Source organism: Anolis sagrei, chromosome X (assembly GCF_037176765.1).
Source record: "Anolis sagrei isolate rAnoSag1 chromosome X, rAnoSag1.mat, whole genome shotgun sequence".
Lineage (NCBI taxonomy): Eukaryota > Metazoa > Chordata > Lepidosauria > Squamata > Dactyloidae > Anolis > Anolis sagrei.
The window spans coordinates 73,629,628-73,655,266 of NC_090034.1; the positions used below are offsets into that span (position 1 = coordinate 73,629,628).

General features: G+C 43.6%; 1 protein-coding gene across 1 annotated transcript in view; it reads left to right on the forward strand.

Annotated features, from left to right (window-relative positions):
- The window catches only part of LIN28A (lin-28 homolog A), a 79,757-nt gene extending 66,364 nt beyond the window's left edge, over positions 1–13,393 (forward strand). Inside the window, exons 3-4 of the mRNA XM_060783744.2 lie at positions 4,946–5,130; positions 13,180–13,393. Of these exons, the coding sequence (XP_060639727.1) occupies positions 4,946–5,130; positions 13,180–13,393 (399 nt within the window). The remainder of the gene's footprint in view (positions 1–4,945; positions 5,131–13,179) is intronic.
- Positions 13,394–25,639: the final 12,246 nt, after the last annotated feature.

Genomic DNA, 25,639 nt, shown 5'->3' on the forward strand with positions numbered 1-25,639 from the left:
ATAAATAGAGTAAAATAATAAATGTAATGATAATAGAATAAAATAATAAATACCATCATAATAGAGTTTTGTTTTGTTTTTTGTCGTGTCAGGAGCAACTTGAGAAACTGCAAGTCGCTTCTAGTGTGAGAGAATTGGCCGTCTGCAAGGATGTTGCCCAGGGGACGCCTGGATGATTTGATGTTTTTATCATCCTTGTGGGAGGCTTCTCTAATGTCCCCACAGGAAGAGCTGGAGCTGATAGAGGGAGCTCATCCGCCTCTCCCTGGATTCAAACCTGCGACCTGTCGGTCTTCAGTCCTGCCGGCACAGGGATTCAACCCACTGCGCCACTGGGGGCTCCTATAATAGAGTAGAATAATGTAAATGTAATAAAATTAAGGAGTCCCCAGTGGCGCAGTGGGTTAAAGCGCTGAGTTGCTGAGCTTGTTGACCGAAAGGTAGCAGGTTCAATTCCAGGGAGAGGCGTGAGCTTCCGCTGTCAGCCCTAGCTTCTGCCAACCTATTAGTTCGAAAACATGCAAATGTGAGTAGAGCAATCGGTACCGCTCTGGCGAGAAGGTAACAGCGCTCCATGCAGTCATGCTGGCCACATGACCTTGGAGGTGTCTATGGACAACGCTGGCTGTTCGGCTTAGAAATGGAGATGAGCAGCACACCCCAGAGTCAAACATGACTGGACTTAATGTCTGGGGACAACCTTTATCTTTTAATAAAAATTAATAATAATAACAGAATAAAATAATAAATAGCCTTGACTCAAGTATAAGCCAAGTGGGCTGACTAACTAGGCTTATACTCGAGTATATACGGTACTTGTTTCGGTTTAAAATGTCATTTATGATTGGTCTTCACTACAATGTTTACAATTCTAAACTGTGATGTTTGTTAAAAGGTTAACGTCTTAAAAAGACTAAAAACGACAAAATGTTAATTGTAACATCGGTGAAATGACTTTGTTTACCTTCCATTACCTTACTTTGGAAATATAATTTGATTCTGGCCTCCTTTCCACTCTCCATCAGTTTCTATGACTCATTACTTCTAATGTTGGGATACTAATGATAGAATTTGGGCAGGAAACGAGACTTCTGATTCTGGTTCAGCCAGTGGGGCCAGGTTTTGCCAAACGTTTACCAAATCATCGCTTGAGAAAAGTATTATGAAAGTGAGAATTGAGGAAGGCTCTTTCCCCCTAAAACCTTCCCTAGCATCCCCAAAAAGGAGCAATGTGTGTTGCCAAGTGCTCCGGGAGGACGATAACAACCAACCAACAACAACAAAAGCTCATTGATCCATTTTTATTGCTGAGAAATGGAGGGCAATGGGGAGGGGAGAAGCGCAAGAGAGCGGTCCTTAGAGACCTGATCTCGGCCCTCTGCAGATGTTACAAGTATGACAGTTCAATCGAGACTTTCAATGAAGCTGATTGAGTTTTAATTAGTTGAATTGTGTGCATGCATGCCTGCCTCCGTGTATGTGTGTGCGCACGTGCATGCATGCAAATGCATGCCATTTCTAATTGTCTTTGCTTCTGCAAATGCATTATATATAATACAGAATGCCACGTTAGTCCTGCATATGTGTTGATGGTCTAAATCCAATTTCTAGTCCCAATTAATATAGACCGTAACAGAATCAGCAGGGAATAAAATAGATCAACACTTGGGGAAATCTCATTGAGGTAATAGATCCACTCTCACTAAGACTAGCAATTGGATTTAAACAAAATGCACACAAATCCTTCAACACACATATATGCATGCCTATTCCTCTTCAGGTTTTCTGGTCTAGTATAGTAGGGAAGAGGGATTTTTTGCAGTTTAGTATTGCTAAACAATTGGAAGTTCAAAAGTTTTGTTTCCAACTCTGCAAATCACATAATAATAATAGTAATAATAATAATAATTTATTAAATAAATAATAATATTTATTTATTATTATTTATTATTATTTATTTGTAGCCCACCCTATCTCCCCAAGAGGACTCAGGTCAGATCAGATCTCAATTTTTTTTTTGTTTACCATTGTCTGATCATACAAAGTTTGTATGTATTAGAAAAGTATAACATCTATTATTATTATTATTATTATTATTATTATTATTATTATTATTATTAGAAACACAACAAGATTAGTACACAGCAAACAAGATCACTCTGCTGGCTTTTGTATTTCATCACACGTCAGACACTTCCCAAGTGTCTAGGACTGTGTAATGTATCGGCGAATAATGTGTGCAGATCCGAGTAGGGTGGCCTTTTGCAGCTGACAGTTGGTAATTTTGTCAGTTCCGATTGTTTTTAAGTGCAGGCCAAGGTCTTTAGGCACGGCACCCAGTGTGCCGATTACCACTGGGACCACCTTGATAGAGTCTTTACGATTCTATCTTTAAATCCTCATATCGTGTAAGCTTTTCCAGTTGCTTCTTGTCAATTCTGCTGCCACCTGGAATTGCATATACTGAATTAGACAGTTGATTCCATTGACTTGGTTGGTGGCCACTCTCCAAGATTTGGATCTGGAGGCTTCCCTACTTCTGCTTGGAGATTCCAGGGATTGAACTGAGCTGCATCCTTGGGCTACTGGCTTGTTGAGGCCTGCAAACAAGGTGCCTGGTCATTTCCTCCCCTTGTTCCTCCTGGCTCATTGCATCTAATAGGAAGGGGATGTCCAGCTGGGTCCAGAAGGTTGTAAATTCCTCCTTGAGAGATATGGCAGAACCAATCGCTTGAGAGATTTGGATTAGGCCACTCCTGCAGAAATCTAAACTGGAGTCAGAAGATGAAAAAATGTGTTCATTTTCTTCCTGTCAACTTTTAACACAATCGTGAGGTTAGAAGTATTGTGCTCCAAAACTCTGTCTGAATTTGGAAGTCCCAGAGTAGCTTGACATGTTCATTATCTGTAGCCTTTTCTGGCTTGTGATCCCACCTGTTCTTTGTTGCAGGCAGATAGTATTTGTGGCATAAGTTCCAATGAATCATCTGAGCAATGGTGCTATGCCTCTGCTTGTAGTCTGTCTGCGTGATCTTCTTGTAACAGCTGAGGATGTGATCTATTGTTTCATCTGGTTCTTTGCAGAGTCTACATTTGGGATCTGTCGTCAACTTTTCAATTCTGGATTATTATTATTATTATTATTAGAAATACAACAAGATGAGTCCATCAGACAAGATCACTCTGCTGGCTGTTGTATTGGATCACACATTGGACACTTTTGTCAGCGCCGATTGTGTTTAAGTTTAGGCCAAGGCAGGCATGTAGCCAGGGGGGGAGCTTGAGGGGCTTCAGCCCCCCCCTGAAATTCTCATGGTGGTCCGCGAGAAGGCCTTACTGGTACATTATTTAAACTGTTATGTTTATTCATATCATGATCTGATCACCATACTCAATATATCCCATATGCATGGGGGTATTGGGGTAATGATACAAAAGGTTTGCTAGGGTAGACCCTCTTTCACTCAGACTCAGCCCCCCCCCCCCGAATCAAAATCCTGGCTACGGGTCTGGGCCAAGGTCTTTAAGCACTGCACCCAGTGTGCCGATCACCACTGGGATCACCTTTATTGGCTTGTGCCACAGTCTTTGCAGTTTGATCTTTAAATCTTCACATTGTGTCAGCTTTTCCAGTTGTTTCTCTTCAATCCTGCTGTCACTTGGGATTGCAACATCATCATCATCAAAGTGCTGGCGTTGACCTTTAAAGCCCTAAACGGTTCCGGCCCAAGCTACCTTTCCGACCGCATCTCGGCCTATGAACCCACCAGGACTTTGAGATCTTCCGGGGAGGCCCTGCTCTCGATCCCGCCAGCTTCTCAAGCACGGCTGGTGGGGACGAGAGATAGGGCTTTCTCGGTGGTGGCTCCCCGGCTGTGGAACGCCCTTCCCACAGACATTAGATTAGCACCATCTCTAATGGTATTCCGCAAAAAAGTAAAGACCTGGTTATTTCAGCAGGCGTTCGAATAATTAGTGCAATGACTGGTAATGACATAGGAATGGAACAATGGATGATGAATCTGGATCGTGTTTTTAGTGATGAGATGCTAGTGATTGGTTATTATAGTAATTTGTGTACTAACTGTGTATTGATTAGGTTGTTAACTGTTTTTATATTGGTGTATTGAACTTTGCTGTTTCCTGTGTGTTGTGAACTGCTGTGAGTCGCCTCCGGTCTGAGAATAGCGGTATAGAAGTAAATAAATAAATAAATATTATTATTGTGTTGGGGCAAAACTCTTGGCTCAGTGGTTCTCAACCTGTGGGTCCCCAGATGTTTTGGCCTTCAATTTCCAGAAATCCAAAGAGCTGGTAAACCAGCTGGGATTTCTGGGAATTGTAGGACAAAACACCTGGGGACCCACAGGTTAAGAACCACTGTCATAGCTTCTTGTTGGTGTTGGAAATACCCCTTCCTTCAATTGGCAACATTTACTTCCTTCAATTGGCAACACCTATTCCCTGCCTCCCTCTCTCCTTCCTTCCTCCCTCCCTCCCTCCCTCCCTTCCTTCCTTCCTTCCTTCCTTCCCCACTTCTCCTCCAAAGAGTTCAAGATGGCCTATGTGGCCCTGCTACCCACTTGTGAATAATTCATTTCCAGGTGGGAGATGACTGTGTTTTGACAGGTTCAGCTCCAAGCAAGAAGAAAGGGATTGTACAAATCTCTCATTCAGCTGGTAGAGCAGGAGCGGGCTACAATTTTGGAAGGCTTCCGTGATTGCTTCTTGCAACTTTCCAAGAGTCTCCAGAACATTTGTGTAGTTACTTTGGTAGCTCTCTCTCTTCCTCCCAGTCATTGTGCTCCAGGGCTTGCTCTCCATTCTGATCTGCACCCACCTTCTGCCTAGAAGAAAGGAGCCTACATCGGGGTTCCTCGCCTCATCTCCCTAACTAGCATTGTAGTTGACTTCTTCTGTTCCCTTTTTCTTCCCTGGCTTCCAGAGCAAGCTCCACATGGAAGGCTTTCGCAGCTTGAAAGAAGGAGAGGCCGTTGAATTCACCTTCAAGAAATCTTCCAAAGGTCTCGAGTCCATTCGAGTCACTGGCCCAGGAGGTGTGTTCTGCATCGGCAGTGAGAGGAGACCGAAGGGGAAAAACCTTCAGAAGCGCAGGTCAAAAGGAGATCGGTAAGGCCTTGTTCAGATATGTCTTCTCTAACTTGGAAAGGTACGCAGGCAAGCAAAACAATAGTATAAGGCAGGGGTCCTCAAACTATGGCCTGGGGGCCAGATACGGCCCTCCAAGGTCATTTACCTGGCCCTCACTCAGGTTCAACCTAAGTCGGAAATGACTTGAAAGCACACAACAACAACAACAGTCCTATCTCATCATCCAAAAGCAGGCCCACACTTCCCATTGAAATACTAATAAGTTTATATTTGTTAAAATTGATCTTCATTTTAATTATTGTATTGTTTTTAAGTGCTCTTTGCACTACAACTAAGATATGTGCAGTGTGCATAGGAATTCATTCATGTTTTTCTTTCAAATTATAATCCAGCCCTCCAACAGTTTGAGGGACTGTGACATGGCCCTCTGTTTAAAACGTTTGAGGACCCCTGGTATAAGGGATATCCAAAAAGTAAGGTTACAAGATTTTTTAAAAACTACAAAGAATGAATATATTTTACTAAAACTTACATGGATTGTAGCATAGGTATTTCATTATTTTTCCACATAATCGCAATTCAGTTCAATATATTTTGTCATCCGTGGGATGAGTTTTTGATGCCTGTGTCATAGAAGTTTCCCTCCGCATTTTTCAGCCAGTTCGTTACTTCGATTTTCACACGTTGGAAAAGTGTTTTCCACCCAAGTGTTCCTTTAGTTTAGTGAGCAGATGATAGTCATTGGGTGCGAGATTTGGGCTGTGGGAGGGATGGCTTAACACATCCCAATCAAGTGAAGTCAACAACTCTTGTGTTGCGTGAGCAGTGTGCGGACGCGCATTGTCATGAGGGAGACAGACTCCTGCCATCAGCATCCCGCCACGTTTGTTTTGAATCACTCTGTGAAGTTCCTTTATGGTCTCACAATATATTCCATAGCCATTTTGTCACATGCTATCTTGACATGATGTCCTCTCCATAAACTGAATCAATTTCATGATGAATCGCAGCAGCGTTAATGCCCTTAGCATTTAGTTAGTGTATTACAGCACAAACTTCATACTTGGAGGTAAACGGAATGAGGACGCTAATCTCTAACCTTCACCACAACGCCAGTCGATGAGCTACTGACGACTGTCCACTGCTCATCTGTTGGCTTCCTGCTACATGGTAGCGATACCAACTTCCCCCAAGAAAATTCCTCACAAGAGCTACATGCCTTACTTTCCAGATAACCCTCATATTTTGAAATTAGTTGAGTGTTTTGCAAGTGTGCTATAGATGTAGTTTAGTAGATTTTTTTTTTGCTGGAAAAAGATTGGCTACACTGCCTGAGAATGATGAGAGCTGAAGGTTTGTGTACTTGGAATACATTACACAATTACAGCACCACAATTCCATTTTAATTACCGCGGCTGCATCATATGGAATCCTAGGGTTAGTAGTTTGGTGAAGTACTAGAGCTCTCCGTTACAAATCCCAGGGTTCCTTGGGAAGGATGATGGGAGCTGAAATTGAGTAATATCTGGAGCAGTGTTTCTCAACCTGGGGGTCGGGACCCCTGTGGGGGTCGTGAGGGGGTGTCAGAGGGGTGGCCAAAGACCATCAGAAAACACAGTATTTTCTGTTGGTCATGGGGCTTCTGTGTAGGAAGTTTGGCCAAATTCTATCATTTGGTGCAGATCCATCATTGTTTGAGTTTTGCTCTTTGATTGCTTTTTGATTGTAGGTGAACTATAAATCCCGGAGCCTCCAGTGGCGCAGTGGGTTAAACTGTTAAGCTGCTAAAACTTGTTGACTGAAAGGTTGCAGGTTCGAATCTGGGGAGCGGCGTGAGCTTCCACTGTCAGCTCCAGCTTCTGCCAACCTAGCAGTTCAAAAACATGCAAATGTGAGTAGATCAATAGGTAGCACTCCAGCGGGAAGATAACAGCACTCCTTGCAGTCATGCTGGCCACATGACCTTGGAGGTGTCTATGGACAACGCCAGCTCTTCGGCTTAGAAATGGAGATGAGCACCAATCCCCAGAGTCAGACATGACGGGACTTAATGTCAGGGGAAAATCTTTTCCTTTACTTATAAATCCCAGCAACAACAATTCCCAAATGTCAAGGTCTATTTCTTCCCAAACCCATCATCGTTCAAGTTTGAGTGTATCTGATATTTGTGCCAAATTTGGGGCAGTGAATGAAAATACATCCTGCATATCAGATATTTACATTACAATTCATAACAGTAGCAAAATGATAGTTACGAAGTAGCAACAAAAATAATGTTATGGTTGGGGGTCACCACAACATGAGGAACTGTATGAAGGGGTCGTGGCATGAGTAAGTTTGAGGACCACTGATCTGGAGGATAGCAAGTTGCTAATCTCTGCAAGGGAGGCCAAAGAATTTCAGGTCCTTTCTACACTGCCATATAATCCAGATTGTCAAAGGAGATCATCCATGTTAACTTCTTTGGACTGGATTGCATGAGTCTACACTGCCCTATAACCCAGTTCAGAACAGATAATCTGGATTTTCTATGGCAGTGTAGAAAGGGTCTCAGAGTTGGAAGGTTAATCATCTGCACCATTGGCTTTTCAGTTTTGGACTATGCGGAGAGTGTTAAATGTGCTTTATAGTTGGGTCAGACAGCTATTGAGCAGTCATTTGCAAACTTTGTGGTCTTCTAGCTGAGGCATAGGCGAACTTGGGACCTCCAAGTGTTTTGAACTTCAACTCCCACAATTTCCAACAGCCTCAGGCCCTTTCCTTTCCCCCCTCATCCCCTTAAGTGGAAAAGGAAAGAGAAAAGGAAAAGGAAGGGGCCTGAGGCTGTTAGGAATTGTGGGAGTTGAAGTCCAAAACACCTAGAGGGCCCAAGTTCTCCTTTGCCTGCCCAACTATTTTGGATTTCAGCTCCCTAGAGGCTCCAACCAGGGATTTGGAGAACTGAAGTCCAAAAATACCTAGAACCAAGTTAGGCACACTCTGGGCTAGAGGATGGCTCTGTGCCCCTCTCCCTGCCCTTCTGTGGCACCCTGTCAGAAAAAGAAAGACCCAAGTATCCTCAAACAGAGAGAGAGGACATGTTCACCAGGTCCCTGTCATGTCATCTGAGGCCCAGGAGGAGCCTTTTTGAGGTGATTTCAAAATTGGGTCTCTTCTGAGCATAAAATATGCTCCCCCCCCCCCAAATCCCAACAAAACGCATAGCTTCATGGTCCTATAGACAATGTGAGACAAAAAAAATTACCCTTCCCAAGTATAATAGTTTTGATCGCACTGTGCCCATTCCTGTTTTAAATAATAATATAATAATACTCATAAAGGTAAACATTTCCCCCGACATTAAGTCTAGTCGTGTCCGACTCATCTCCATTTCTAAGCCAAAGAACCGGCGTTGTCCGTAGACACCTCCCAAGGTCATGTGGCTAGCATGACTACAAGGAGCGCAGATGCAGTACCTATTGATCTACTCACATTTGCATGTTTTTGAATTGCTAGGTTGGCAGAAGCTGGGGCTAAGAGTGGGAGCTCACCTCACTCCCTGGATTCGTTCAATTGATCCCCCTGGCTCTTAAGGGCTGTCTCTTCTCCTCTCCTCTGGCTGGGGATGAGCTGGCAGTCCTTTCTTTGCCCGCGGATGCTTCCTTCAACATTGTTTTTTTGAATGAGCAGCAGATGCAAATTTCCAGGGAAAGGGCAAAAAACTCAAAGTGAAAGGTCAGAGGTCAGAAACACCCGGGGCTGAATAGCATGGACCGATGCTCCCATTCTGTGAACATGTGTTTGCTGGATGGCGCTGGGCTGCTGATGAGTGGGTTTTTTCCATAGCCAATTCCCCTTCCCTCTGCGCCTTTTGTGCCACGAGGTTGAGCCGCTCAGGGAAAGGGGAAGAGAGGCGCCATAATGGAGTGTTCCCAACGGAATGGCATGTTTTGCTCTGTGTGAAGACATTGGTCTGTTTAACTCAATTTCGTCAGTTCAGACTTCGAGCAGCTCTTTTGGATATTTTACCCTGAATCTTTAGCAAGCTTAGAAAAATGGCTTCATCCAAAGATGTGGTTTACCATTGAGAGAGATCCCTTATTCGTATATAGAGTTGAATGGATATTATTTTAAGGCATCTTTCTCTAACCTGGTGCCTGCCAGATGCATTTAAATAGGGTTCCATCATCTCCATCAATAGGAGCCCCGGTTGGCGCAGTGGGTTAAACCCCTGTGCCGGCAGGACTGAAGACCGACAGGTCGCAGGTTCGAATCCGGGGAGAGCGCAGATGAGCTCCCTCTATCAGCTCCAGCTCCTCATTCGGAGACATGAGCGAAGCCTCCCACCAGGATGATAAAAACATCAAATCATCTGGGCGTCCCCTCGGCAATGTCCTTGCAGACAGCCAATTCTCTCACACCAGAAGCAACTTGCAGTTTCTCAAGTTGCTGCTGACATGACAAAAAAAATCTCCATCAATATGATGGGGGATCATTAGAGATGTAGTTCAACATACCAATTGGACCTCAACTAGGAAATGCTGTCTTAAACTCATCTTCAAGGCATCTCCCTCTCCTGCCAGTTCCTCAAAAGTTGTAAACAACCTGGATCTAACTGGTCACTAGGAGTGTGACAATGGCGCAAGGTTGCCCTCTAGTGGCATTCATATTTACCTTTCATTCATTCCATATGCATGTCACACACCCTTTAATACAGTGGTTCTCAACTTTCGAAGTACTTCATCACACTATAGAATGAATCTACTTTAAATTCTGTTCCTACCCCATGCAGAATTCTGGGAAAGCACACAACAACAACAACAATCCTATTTTATCAGCCAAATGCAGGTCCACACTTCCCATTGAAATACTAATAAGTTTATATTTGTTAAAATTGTTCTTCATTTTAATTATTTTATTGTTTTAATTTTTATTATTTCTTTATTTCTCGCACTTCTACCCCGCCCTTCTCAACCCCTAAGGGGGGATTCGGGGCGGCTTACAAAAAGGCACAATTTGATGCCGGCACAACAACAAGGTAAAAAATAAAACATATAAACAGTAATTAAAACAATTAAAATAATCCATTATACATCACAATCCCTAAAAACAATCTAGTGCTCAACGTTTACCAGCTCATAGTCCGTAAATTCAAATTCCACATTGTCCAATCCATCAATTCTAGTCGTCGCTTATCTATCTGCCAGATTACCCGAAGGCCTGGTCCCAAATCCATGTTTTTAATTTCCTTCTAAAGGAGAGGAGGGATGCTGATGACCTAATTTCCCTAGGGAGTGAGTTCCACAGGTGAGGGGCCACCAACGAGAAGGCCCTGCTCCTCGTCCCCACCAATCTCACTTGTGATAGAGGTGGGGCCGAGAGCAGTGCCTCCCCAGAAGATCTTAAACTCCGAGACGGGACGTAGAATGAGATGCGTTCGGACAAATACACTGGGCCAGAACCGTATAGGGCTTTGGAGGTCAAAACCAGCACTTTGAATTGTGCTCGGAATTGGATTGGCAGCCAGTGGAGCTGACATAACAGAGGGGTGGTATGCTCCCTGTATGATGCTCCGGTGAGTAATCTAGCTGCCGCCCGCTGGACTAATTTCCGAACAGTCTTCAAAGGCACCCCCACGTAGAGTGCGTTGCAGTAATCTATTCGGGATGTAACGAGAGCATGGACCACTGTGGCCAGATCAGACTTCCCAAGGTACGGGCGCAAATGGCGCACAAGTTTTAATTGTGCTGCAAAAGTTTTAAGCATTTTTGCATTACAAATAAGATATTTGCAGTGTGCATACAAATTCATTCATGTTTTTTTTTCAACTTATAATCCGGTCACCAACAGTTTAAGGGACTGTGACCTGGTCCTCTGTTTAAAAAGTTTGAGGGCCCCTGCTCTAGTGTGATGAGGTCCCTAATGCCGCGACCCCTTAATACAGTTCCTCATGTTGCGGGGACCCCCCCCCCAACCATAACATTATTTTTGTTGCTACTTCATAACTGTAATTTTGCTACTGTTATGAATTGTAATGTAAATATCTGTTATGCCGGATGTATTTCCATTCACTGGACCAAATTCAGCACAAATACCTGATATGCCGAAATTTGAAAACTGGTAGGGTTGGGGGGGGGTGATTGATTTTGTTATTTGGGAGTTGTAGTTGCTGGGATTTATAGTTCACCTACAATCAAAGAGCATTCTGAACTCCAACAATGATGGAATTGAACCAAACTTGGCACACAGAACTCTCATGGTCAACAGAAAATACTGGAAGGGTTTGGTGGGCACTGGCCTTGAGTTTTAGAGTTGTAGTTCACCTACATCCAGAGAGCACTGTGGACTCCTATGATGAATCTGGACCAAACGATGATGGATCTGGACCAAACTTGGCACAAATACTCAGTATGCCCAAATGTGAACACTGGTGGAGTTTGGGGAAAATAGACATTGACATTTGGAAGTTGTAGTTGCTGTGATTTATAGCATTTCTGAACCCCACCAACAATAGAATTGAGCCAGAATTGGAAGGACCAAGTTTGCCCATGCCTGCTCTAAGGAGACATCCCTATGCTGTTGGGGAGGAAGGGTGCTATATTTGTGAGAGAGAGAAAGGGTAAAGGAGGAAAGATAAGTAAGCAGGCAAATTGGGTTTCCAACTGGTTTGTACCTTCTCCCATGTGCCTCAGAATCAGTCCATTCGTACAGAAATAGGAAACTAGCAGCTTCCTGATGTTTTGGCACCCTGTTCCCATCACCTACAGCCAGCATGGCCAGTGGGCAGGCATGTTGGAAGCTGTAGTCCAGTCTGGGAAGCTCAGTTTGAAAAAGGTCCTTTGTTGAATGACAGTTCCTAGAATCCCTCAACCAACATGGCTTTGGGTTAATCCTGTTGGAAATTCCATAACCTATTGGAAGTAAGTGCACCATAACCTTATTGAAAAGGTGAAAATGATGTCACATCTGTTTGGCAAATGTGAATCTCCATGAACATGTGGAGACCAACTTTTGAAAACTGCTAGTCAAGAAAAGCATGACCTTGTTAGAAGTCAACTCTTTGAACAAGTGATATTCATAAGCATTTGTGTAATAGCACACAGGTAACTCAGCTGTTAAACTGAAGAACCACGTCTTTAAACTGCCAAGGATAAAGACATGCCACTACAAAAATATATTGGGTTAGCAGAAGATGGTTGTTTCTTTGAAGTTGGAGCTGCCCATCTACTCTCCCTTAAAAACCTCCTAATTAAAATATGCACTTAAGAGACAAAAAACAGTATTGTCTTCTTTAAAAATAACGTATCAGGTTTATTAACAAACTTCTTGTATATATTCAGGATACTAATCCATAGTCCAATGTCCTTAAGCATATAGATACAGTCCAAACTGTATTAACTGTTATTAACATCTCACTACCTGAGGTATTAACACCTCACTACCTCTGAGGATACTTGCCATAGATGCAGGCGAAATGTCAGGAGAAAATGCCTCTAGAACATGGCCATATAGCCCAGAAAAACCTACAACAACCCAGTGATTCCGGCCATGAAAGCCTTCGACAATACATTGTATTAACTGTATTCACTAAAGTGTGAAAGGAGACAAACTGCATCCATCTCCATTGAGGTTTAAAAGCACACTGAACACAAAAATTGAGTCCTATGTCTGAAGCCCCTCCCACACCAAAGAGATGCAGTCAAACTGGCAATACAATATAGGTTTACAATTACACACATTTACAGTTAGTGGAGGCTTGGAAGGTTACTATTTCCAACAAATCTCAGCACTATAGTCCCACAAAGTAACTTTTCCAGGTTCGGATCCGAACAGCCTCATGTTTCCCACCCCCAAATGAGGAGCTTAATTTAACTGAAACCTTCTCTTGTGGTTTAGTTATGGTAAGTGTTGGGTATTGTGAATAATGATGGTCGACGGCATGAATAATTATAACTTTTTGAGTAGCTATTGCAGCTTTCTCTCACAAATTAGATGGTTGAGGTTTCTCCTGCCTTTCAAATAACAGGTGTGACCTTCTCCCTGTCCTCATTTCCCCCCACTCTTCCCTTTTTTTCTCCTCCTTCCCAGATGTTACAACTGCGGTGGCCTGGATCACCATGCCAAAGAATGCAAGCTCCCGCCTCAGCCAAAGAAATGCCACTTTTGCCAAAGCATTGCCCATATGGTGGCCAACTGCCCCGTCAAAACGCAGCAGTCGCCCAGTTCTCAGGGAAAGCCAGCCTACTTTCGGGAGGAGGAAGACATGCACAGCTCACCTCTGCTTCCAGAAACCAGGGAATGATGTCAGGAAATCACTTAGGAATCAGCCGGAGTTTGAACAGGCTTCAGGGCATCAAGTCAGCAAAAAGGGGGAGCAGTGATCAGCCTTTGCCTCCATACTTAGGGAGGGCAGGCAGTGGGAAGGGGCCAACAGCGCCTATGGTGGGTAAGGAAATCGGGGGAAATTAAGGGAGGATGGATGCTGATTCGGACATCATCTTGTCGGATGAGAGCCTCAAATTGGGTCCCTTTCCCAAAGGAAATGGGGGTCTAACATCACATTTTTTTTGTCCTGTAATCCAAGACAATTCAAAAACATATATTTAAAATCCCAAAGCGACTGTGTGTATATATTTGCGTGATTTTCCTTTAGTTGGAAGACATTTTCCCTTAGGATCCCAGCTATAGCAGTGTTGTTTCAAGAAGATACTGAGATATTAGATGTGATAGAATCCGCAGCCCTTTGTTGCACTACAGCTCTCCTCCTCCAGTCTAGCATTTCTCTTTGCTGGGGATGTTGGGAGTTGTAGTATGCACTTCTGGGGAGAGATTCTATATCTTTAATTGTTATCCAGAGGAGGGAATTTCAGCAGTGTTGTTACTTTGCCACGTGACAAACAACACCTCCTGAAACTCCTTTTTTCTGCTCAGACAGAGAAAGTATAGGAAATAGGAATTATCTCCAGTTTGGCATTAGGTTGTGGGGCAGGAAGCCCGCATAATTGCCTTATATTCTCTCCCAGTTAAAATTATTTTAAGCTTGAGACTTTGTACCAGCTATCAGGAATGCCCCAAATATTTCAAGGCCTTGAGGAAATGATAGATGTTTGCCCTCAAATACAGGACTTTGAATGAGAGAAAACAGATAAGAGTATTTGTATTTCTTCCATAAGGTTGATAACATCCCCCTATTATCCCCTTCTTGGCTCTCTGCACTAGGATTTGTTGTTTCTGGACAAAGACTTTTGAGGGAATTGGATTGCTGTGAGTTTTCTGGGCTGTATGGCTATGTTCCAGAAGCATTCTCTCCTGACGTTTCACCCACATCTATGGCAGGCATCACCCGACAACCCCTCAACCTCTGAGGATGCCTGCCATAGATGTGGGCAAAACATCAGGAGAGAATGATTCTGGAACATGGCCGTACAGCCCCAGAAAACTCACAGCAACCCAGTGATTCAGACTATGAAAGCCTTCAACACTTTTGAGGGAATGTTGGCCACTTTGTGGTATGCAAAGGCTTATCTATCCTCCCAGCCAACACTTTTTGTCTTGAGCCAGAGATCTATAGTCATCACAAGCCTGGGATTGCCCATAGGTCTTGTTTTGCCATGTTGCTTCCCATGTATGCTCTTAGTATGATTACTGCTGAAACTCACACAAATATAGACACACAGCAGAATTTGCCTAGTTGTCGAGTCTTTGGGGCTTCCTGATGAGAAGCCAATTCGCTGAGCAAGTCCCATTTTCATTGTAAGCACAAGGGTCCTTGATTTTCCTTCTCGTTTTGAATGGCCACCCATCAGGCAAAGAGCCGTTGCTCCCTTGCCCTGCCTGCTTTCTCTGCCTCTGCCTCTAATTTATTTTGCTCCCGCGGACAGCTGGACTTGCTCTGCGGGAGAGGGGTAGGCCCCCCTCTTTGCTCTGAAGCCTCAAAGTGGAAGAACCTCTGCACTACAATGATAGCAACGTACGTGTATGACGTATCTTTGGGTTCTTTTTCTTTTCTGGGTTGATGTGTTTTGTTTTTCTTTTTTCTTTTTTTTAAGTATAAATATTCTGTTTTGTATTTTTGTATATTTTAATCTTTAAGAGGAAAAAAAAAGGAAAAAAGTGAGCGGGCATGATAACTTGCAATGTATTCTCAGGTATTCGAGCACATCTCAGGGACGGAAGTTCCTTCCTCCGCAGCCTCTAGGGCTGAGCAGATTGGAACTGCACTGCTTTCACCCCCAAATTTGGCAGCAGTGTTCAAATTAACGGCACAAAGCGTGAGTCTCGGTTTTAAAAGCGCAGCTCTACTTTCCGATCTGTAGTTTGGACTGTAGTTCAGCCTTTCTTAACCTGGTGCCCTTCAGAATTATGGGAGTTTATAGATTAGTAACCTATTTTTTTAGATGTTATGCTTCTTTCCCTTTTGTCAGTTTGGAAGTGGGGGGATTTGGGGCCCTACTTGGACAAAGTAATTCAGTGGCACTGCCAAGGAGGACAAGGAGTGCCACTGAATTACTTTGTTGCAAAAGAGATAATTTAGCAAATAAGAAATCAAAGCCAGGAAACAAAAAATGCGAGCAGTGCAATTTGCATTACATATTTGTGTCAGGGTAGAACTCCTCTCTGCTCCCCAATATTCTGAGCATTTCTTTACTCATCACTCTCTCCTGACATGCAAACAGAGAGAGATCTCAAAGCACACAGCACATACTCTTCAATTCTCTGTGCATTACATCATCATCATACCTGTGATATTTGGAATCAGCAAGCTTACTACAAAGCAATCCCATGAGACAAGGCAAGGGCACACGTTTTGTTGTACGAGGGGTATTTTTTAAGTAAGGTCCGTTTTGTTGTAGACACTAGTAGTTCGCGCGCATATCGCAACGAGCGCATGCTCATGTACCGGCATGCCTCGGGAACAACTGTGCTCAGTTTCTACTCTATAGCTAACCTGTACGGTTGTGTTCTGTGCTTTAAAAATGTTTAAGACTATGAACTCACCCTCTGCATGTGAGGTTCACTCAGTGATACGGTTTTTGTCAGCAAGGAACCTGCCTGCTGCAGAAATTCATCGACAGATTTGTGAAGTGTACAGTGATACTGTTATGAGTGAAAGCAAAGTGCGTAAGTGGGTACGACAATTCAAAGATGGCTGTGACAACATCCATGATGAGGACTGCTCCGGTCGCCCTTCTTTGATTACAGACGATTTGGTGGCTTCAGTTGAAGCGAGGATTTGTGAGAACAGGTGCTTCACAATAACAGGTCTCTCAAACAAATTTCCCGATGTGTCGAGATCAGTGCTTTACAACATTGTTTCTGAACACCTAAAGTTTAGGAAACTGTGCTCTCGTTGGGTCCCGAAACTCCTAACAGAGGACCACAAAAACCAAACATTTGAGTGTGCGATCAAATCAAATCGTCTGTAATCAAAGAAGGGTGACCGGAGCGGTCCTCATCATGGATGTTGTCATGGCCATCTTTGAATTGTCATACCCACTTACGCACTTTGCTTTCACTCATAACAGTATCATCGTACACTTCACAAATCTGTCGATGAATTTCTGCAGCAGGCAGGTTCCTTGCTGACAAAAACCGTATCACTGAGGGAACCTCACATGTGGAGGGTGAATTGATAGTCTTAAACATTTTTAAAGCACAGAACAGAACCGTACAGGTTAGCTACAGAGCGGAAACTGAGCACAGTTGTTCCCGAGGCATGCCGGTACACGACACATGCGCTCGTTGCGGTATGCGCGCGGACTACTAGTGTCTACAACAAAACTGACCTTACTTAAAAAATAACTCTCTTATTTAAAGGAGAGGAGGCAGGAGGAGAGAAGGTGGGCATTCTGACTAACTGGGAAGTTCACTCTGTATGTGCCTTCTTTTGCACCAAGAACAAGTGTGCTTTTATAAAGATCTTGCTCATTCCTGTCGTGCTGGCCTGGGGGGTATTCTCACTGGATTATATCCCATCTTTAATTTTGAGTAATTTTCCTGAGTCTGGTGTCTTTCAGACAATGCAATTCTCACCCTCCCTGGACTTGGTGTTAATATGACTTTCAAGTCCTGTTGTGTTGGGAGAAGGTGAGTTATCTAAGCGTCTGGAGAGCATCATATTGGGGAATGGCTTGATAACGTTTATATGAGGAGTTTATAACAGAATATATTCCTGACCTTTCTGCTCACTCCCATGGATTACAATCCACATATAGAACGGAAATTAGAAATACCCAAGTGTGACACTAATCCATAGCTGCTGGATGTATAATCTGTGACAGAGCAATATTTATTGCCAAAGAGTCCGTCATTTTAAATAGTTAGTTTGAATAGCCAACTAGTACGGTGGCTGGGGAATAAGTGAGATCTTTTTCTAAATGGGCTGTATTGCCAAAATGTGTGTGTGTGTACTGTGTTTCCCCAAAAATAACACCTCCCTATAGCATGTTTTTTTCAGGATTTTTGAGGTTGTCCAAATATAAGCCCTACTTCAAAAATAAGCTCTAGTTACAGTTCAGTATTTAAAAACTACATTTAAATAATTTCCAGACAGCTATACATAATCCCTAACAGATATTTTGGAGCAAAAAGGAACATAAGATCCTGTCTTACTTTTGGGGCAACAGGGTGTGTGTATACACACACACACACACACAGGTACGTTTCGGCAATGCATTCCAGGATGATTGGGCTTCTGAGATGACAGTGATTTAATATGGAAGCGGGAGTAGATCTGGAGGAATAGGGTGTGTGTGTGTATGTATAAATGTGATATATATATATATGCATACATATATATATACACACACAGTAGAGGCCACAATGAAATCCAGGGGTTTCCAGATTTTTCGGAACTGTCCAACTTAATTCATTAGTACTGTGTTAGATATAACCAACGTAACTCCTGAAGCTTATGGGCTGGCCCTTTAAATATGGCTAAATCTGACACCAATTCAATCCCTAGCTCACCTTAATAGTTTGGTTGCTTTTTTTTTTTTGTCATATGGACTACTGCTGTTTTGCCAATCAAAGCTTTCCACTGAAAGCACATGATCAAAAATTAAAATTATGGATAGCTACAGAGCCAAGCAAGAGAATTCCAGAGAGTAGAGCCATTTTTGATCGCCGAGAATTCTCTTTGTTTCCTGCCTTACAGAAACCGTGGTGGTGGGAATGTTGATTTTGACATTGCTGCAGGGGAATCTCTACCATATCTACCTCAGGATAACTTTTCTATCTTATCAATGGGACCAAATGCAATGCGATAGAATGCAACGGGTGACGTAGTTTGCTCTGGTCTGATTGCCAAAAAGAAACACTTTCCCAGGGAATAGCCAAAGGTTACTATGCTGCCCCTTCTAGTTTTGTATCAGTCTATTAGAATTTTTTTTAAAATCATGTAGCATTGTTTTCCCTTCACCTTTTAGATGTTTAGAATGTGTACATATCTTACGTAAATCTTTCTGGTTTCTTTCCGCTTTCCTCCTTGACGATTGTTTACAAACTGAATTAAACTAGCCAAAGGATGTGATAGGTATTTGCACCAGAAAGGGAAGAGGGCTTCCAGAGAAAGCTACTCTTCAGAAGACCATGCTAGCAATGACATGCTAACACCCAGAGATTGGAAAATGTGATTTTTCGGATCTCGACTCCCAGCCGACATGGCTATGGCTGTGCTGGTGCGTAAAGGATTCTGTGAGTTGTGATACAAACAAAAAGGCAACTTTTTAAAAGCTCTGCTGTGGTTCTCCATAGCAGGCAATATTGTTGTGGGCCCTGCAGTTTGCACTACATAATTTATGGGTGGCTTCAGCATGTCGTTGTGAATTCTTCGAAAAAGTAACATTTCAAGCTCTGTCATTTTTCATCACCAATCGGCAGTGTTGCCACAAGGGAGTGGATTAAGAGGGACCCCTTTCCAGTTTTTTCCCCCCCTTGCAGCCAGGAATATTAGGCTTCTGAGATGACAGTGATTTCATCTGCAAGCAGGAGTATATCTGGAGGAATAGGTGAAATCATGTCTCTATCTCAGGCATGGGCAAACTTTGGCCTTCCCGGTGTTTTGGACTTCAACTCCCACCATTCCTAACAGCCTCAGGCCTTTTCCTTTCCCCCCTCATCTGCCTTCACACATGACCTCCAATCTGGGGCTTCTCTCACAAAAGTTTCTGATACCAGGCTTTCTCATACTGAGGCCTTCTCACACTGAGGGCTCTCTCAGACAGAAGCCTTTCTCTTAAGCAGCTGAGGGGGGGGGGGGAAGGAAGGGGTCTGAGGCTGTTAGGAATTGTCAGAGTTGAAGTCCAAAACATCAGGAGGGCCGAAGTTTGCCCATGCCTGCTCTATTTCTTACCGAAATCAACATCAAGGGGTATTGTTTACAGATTTACTCATTTCTTTAACTTGCAGAAATAATTTGGGAGAGGTTTTAAGGTCCTTGTCCCGGGACCTGACGATTGCAAATATAGCTTCTGGGTATTGCCTTGGTTTTTAGGAATGAATCGCTTCCTGGGATGGTCAGTGCTATTACCATTTAGACAACAACGGACACTATGCATTGGGCGGGTGGGTAAACAGTGTGAATCACAGACTGGCTATTGCTGGGCCTGTACTCAGGGTCACTGTGGGAGAGGGTGCACTGAATGTATTTGGGGTGGGAGGGACGAGGGAGGGCAACAACGCTGTCTTGTGGGGCTACATGAGTGTGTACTAGGAGACAAAACGAATGTAACTTCCATGTTTACTGCTAGCAACCAAAGCTTTGTTTTGTGTCAAACTCTTGATTTGTTATGAAGTGGGGAGGGGGGATGGGGTGGGGGGTTTGAGTGGGAAGGAAGCTGACTCTGTTGGCGTTTGTTTGGATTTTTGATTTTGGAGGGGTGAGGAGCATGTCTGGGCTGCAGGACCCTGTCCAAAAAAGCAGCTGCCCTGCTGAGTGTGTCTTGCAGTGACATCACAAATCCCCATCACTGCATTTTTAACCCCCTTCCCTGTTCTCATTTTTGTACTAGTTATGGAAAATGGTGGAAACAAATAAAGGTTATGGATCATGATTTGCTGTGCATCTCTTTTTCTTTTTTGGTCACATGTTCCTTTAGGGTGAACCGAAACATGAGGGGTAGAATCAGGCATGGACCCAATGCTGAAATCATAGGGTTAAAAGAGACCCCATGGGCCATCCAGTCCAACCCCTTTCTGTCAAGCACAATCAAAGCACCCCCAACAGATGACCATCCAGCCTCTATTTAAACGCTTCCAAGGAAGGAGCATCCTGTCCAGATCTGTAGCTTTCTGGCAAAGAAATTACCCCATGAACAAAGTGGGAAGACTTTATTTCAAAAAGCGTACATTGTGGTACCAAACAAAATTCCAACTGACAGTTTCTTTCCCTCACTTCTCCTATCCCTCACGCTGGCCCCTCCCCTTCATTGCCCCCATTTCCATGGAAACTCCCTTGTTTCAAGTCTGCAGAGGCCATGTCTAAGGCATGGTCTAATTTCCTGGCTTCACACAAAACCAGGAAATAAGGTCATGACACTTCCACCACACTCTGAGGCAGAGGGTTCCACTGTTGATCACCTCTCACTTTCGGAAAGCTCTTCCTAATGTTCAGGTGGAACCTGAACCTTTATCTAAACCTTTATAGTTTATTTATTTATTTATTTATTATTTGAACTTATATGCCGCCACTCCCCTGGGGCTCGGAGCGGCTTACAAGAATGGCTAAAATCTAACAAAATTTAAAAGCAATTTAAAACAATTTAAACACAGCAGTATCAAACATTAAAAGCATGTCGAAACAAGTATGTCTTACATGCCCTGCGGAAAGCTGGTAAGTCCTGCAAGGCACGGACTTCAGGTGGCAGAGTATTCCAGAGTGATGGTGCCACTGCTGTGAAGGCTCTGCGTTTATCCCTTGCAGTTGGCCCAATTGGTGTGAGAGAATTGGCTGTCTTCAAGGTCGTTGCCCAGGGGATGCCTGGATGTTTTGATGTTTTAGCATCTTTGTGGGAGGCTTCTCTCATGTCCCCGCATGGGAAGCTGGAGCTGACAGAGGGAGCTCATCCACACTCTCTCCGGATTCGAACCTCTGACCTGTTGGTCTTCAGACCTGTCAGTTTTCATTATATCACTGGGGGCTCCATTGAAACAGATTATATGAATTGTCATCAGGGGCCCCCGGTGGCACAGTGGGTTAAAGCACTGAGCTGCTGAGCTTGTTGACCAAAAGGTCGCAGGTTCGATTCCAGGGAGCGGCGTGAGCTTCCGCTGTCAGCCCTAGCTTCTGCCAACCTAGCAGTTCAAAAACATGCAAATGTGAGTAGATCAATAGATACAGCTCCGGCGGGAAGGTAACGGCGCTCCATGCGGTCATGCCGGCCACATGACCTTGGAGGTGTCTATGGACAATGCCGGCTCTTCGTCTTAGAAATGGAGATGAGCACCACACCCCAGAGTCAGACATGACTGGACTTAATGTCAGGGGACAACCTTTACCTACATTGTCATATAGTCCAGTTGAAAGCAGATAATCTGGATTTTATATGGCAGTGTAGAATGCAGCTTCCAAAACTATTCAAAAAAATTCACAACAATTAAAATGAAAGCACCTAAAACAATATAAAAACATTTTTAAACAACACACGCATGTTTGAAAAGAATAAAATATGCTCGCAAAATGTCCCCTTGCTTCCATGATAAAAGGTCTACTTGAATAAGGAAACCGAGTCAGATCTATGGCCTCTGTATTCCCATTATAGGTGACACCATTCCTGTTTGTCTTTTCAAGTGATGCAGAAATGGCTTTTCTACTCTGCTTCCAGAGGCCTGCTTTTGTTTTCTCTCAGGTGTGTAACCTTTGCTAAAAAGCCACCTTGTTTGGCTAATCTTGGAGCACACCTGTTCTAATCTCCTCTGTCACCTTCACTCCAAAGTCCTTTCTCACCTTCCCTGTTTTCAGGCTGCAAGGGCGCTCTGGAGACGGTGACGGGTCCGGCATTTGCCTGGTTTAGAGAGTAGCAGCTGGGCAATAGGTGCCCCCCTTCCTTAATGGGGATTAGGCTCCCATGTTGTTTGTTGGCTGTGCTTCAGAGGTGGCACGCCTGGATCTGTCAGCAGGTGTCACACCTTCGGCACCCGGATCCTCCCAGGCAGGTGGGACTCCCGAGGCGGAGGAAGTGGAGGCGAAAGCAAAGCGCTTCTGGCTACAGAAAGACAGCAACCGGGTCCGCCTTGGCTGGAGTGGAGAACCGCAGCCCTCAGCTGGCTCTCCATAGCTTCTTCCCCCTTGGATGTCTGTAAGGACCAGAGGTTGGAAGGAGTAGCCCCATCTATGGCCAAGAAAGAGGGCCTCCGGGGCCGGCTTTCCCGACTCTTCTCACGAAGTGAGGTGAACCTGAAGGAACTGCGGACGCAAGAAACTGGGAATGGTTCGGTCTTTGTGGGACCAAAAGATGTCCCATTAGGATGGGACAAAGGCCATAGAAGGAAAAAGTCCAGGAAACAAAGAGCAGTTGCAAAGTAAGTACATCGGGCTCTTGGTATCCACTGGGATATGGTCCCTGACCTGCCATAGAGGTCGAAATCTGTGGATGCTCCTGTCCCATTATATACAATGGGGGAAATTGGGTTCCTTATGTAAAATACCAAGATCAAGGTTTGCTTTAGGGGTTATTTTCGCATATTTGTGGATGGTCAAATTCATCGTTGTGAAGAGCCAAGTGAATTTGCTACAGGTCCCTGGATGCCCTTATGACAGCGGGTCTCAACCTTCCTAATGCAGTTCCTCATGTTGTGGTGACCCCCAAACATAAAATTATTTTTTGTTGCTACTTCACAACTGTAATTTTGCTACTGCACCCCAGGTGGCGCAGCGGGTTAAAGCACTGCTGAAGTTGTTGATCGAAAGGTTGCAGGTTCGAATCCGGGAAGTGGCGTAAGCTTCCGCTGTCAGCCCCAGCTTCTGCCAACCTAGCAGTTCAAAAACATGCAGATGTGAGTAGATCAATAGGTATGGCTCCGGCGGGAAGGTAACAGCGCTCAATGCAGTCATGCCGGCCACATGACCTCGGAGGTGTCTATGGACAACGCCGGCTCTTTGGCTTAGAAATTGAGATGAACACCACACCCCAGAGTTGGACATGACTGGACTTCATGTCAGGGGAAAACCTTTACCTTTACCTATGAATCATAATGTAAATATCTGATATGCACGGTGCCTTTTCATTCACTGGACCAAATTTGGCACAAATACCCGATAATGCCCAAATTTAAATACTGGGGTGGGGATTGATTTTGTCATTTGGGAGTTGTAGTTCCTGGGATTTATAGTTCAGCTACAATCAAAGAGCATTCTGAGCTCCAACAGTGTTGGAATTGAACCAAAATTGGCACACAGAACTCCCATGACCAACAGAAAATATTGGAAGGGTTTGGTGGGCATTGACCTTGAGTTTTGGAGTTGTAGTTCACTTACATCCAGAGAGCACTGTGGAATCAAACAATGATGGATTTGGACCAAACTTGGCATGAATACTCAATATGCCCAAATGTGAACACTGGTGGAGTGTTGGTGAGTGTCATTATATTGTCAGAATGAAAAGCTGAGAGGACTGCTGTAATGGTTGTGTCGAAGAGGTTGTGTGATGAATACCATGTGATGAGATGTCTGCTTCCACACACCTGTTAAAAAAGAGGTAGGCAACCACAAACAGGACAGAGGCTATTTTCCCTTCCAGCATCTGTCTGGATGGTCACAACAATACATTTCAGTGTGTCTAAAGCAGCCATGGGCAAACCCCGGCCCTCTAGGTGTTTTGGACTTGCTTATTTTGTACCTTTGGAAACTCATAGTAACCCAGTATCAGCATTTAAATTTTGGGATACTCCAGCTCCACAATCCAGTGCCTATAACTCTAAAAGAAAACAAACAAACAAACATGCTAGATCAGTGGTTCTCAACCTTCCTAATGCCACGACCCCTTAATACGCTTCCTCATGTTATGGTGACCCCCAACCATAAAATTAGTTTCATTGCTACTTCATAACTGTAATTTTGCTGCTGTTATCAATATTAATGTAAATATCTGATATGCAAGATGTATTTTCATACACTGGACCAAATTTGGCACAAAGACCCAATACACCTATATTTAAATACTGGTGGGATTGGGGGAGGGTATTGATTTTGTTCTTTGGGAGTTGTAGTTGCTGGGATTTATAGTTAACCTACAATCAAAGAGCATTCTGAACTCCACCAATGATGGAATTGAATCAAACTTGGCACACAGAACTCTCAAGACCAGGAGAAAATACTGGAAGGGTTTGGTGGGCATTAACCTTGAGTTTTGGGAGTTGTAGTTCATCTACATCCAGAGAGCACTGTGGACTCAAACAATGATGGAGCTGGACCAAACTTGGCACTAATTCTCAATATGCCCAAATGTAAACACTAGTGGGGTTTGGGAAAAATAGACCTGAACATTTAGGAGTTGTAGTTGCTGGGATTTAAAGTTCACCTACAATCAAAGAGCATTCTGAACCCTGCCAACGATTGAATTGGGCCAAACGTCCCACATAGAACCTCCATGACCAACAGAAAATACTTGTGGTCTTTGGTGACCCCTCTGACACCCCCTCGCGACCCCTCCAGGGGTCCCGACCCCCAGGTTGAGAAACACTGTGCTAGACCATTAAAAAAAGAAGTGATATTATCCCTGTTCAAGTTGCAGGCATTACGACAGGACTTCATTAAATGCGCCTAGGTATTTGCACCATGTTACTTTTGAGGTATGTGTTGTACATATTATTTCAAGCACGTGAAAACAGATACACAGAAACACCACATGGACATTGGGTATATTAGTACAATCAACTCTCTTTGAATTTAATAATTTAATAATTCATCATTTTGTGTACTAAATAATAATAAATATAGTAACATTTAATACTGATATTGTACTATGCTAATAATATGCTAATAATATATATATAGTAAGCCGCTCTGAGTCCCCTTCGGGGTGAGAAGGTCGGCATTTAAATGTCGTAAATAAATAAATTTCAGAAAAGTCACACATCCCCCTTCGGTTAATGTAGAATGATTTACCAGTTGGCATGACAGAGATTTCAGATGAAAATGTTGAAGGATAGTTTCTATGCTTCACAATACTTGTTTCTTCAGGATTGTTATGTTAGTTCCCTGCTTCTTAAAGTGTGGGTCCTGACCCCGAATGGAGCCCTCTTCACTCTGTGCTGGGGTCACAAAAACTTGGCAACAGTAAAATGTTTCTGAAGGCCACCCATTTACACCAATCTGTTGGCAACAAGGTGCAGTTTTTCCAGTGTATTCTGCAGAAAATGCTTCAGCTACATTCCACAAGAAGGCAAATCACCGTTTAGCAATCCTTGTAAATGCTGATTTATTTTCAATCAGTGTTTCATTTTTATATCTATTTTATATATGTATATATATATATTTATTATTTTATTTCTCGCATTTCTATCCCGTCCTTCTCAACCCCCGAAGGGGGACTCAGGACGGCTTATGTTC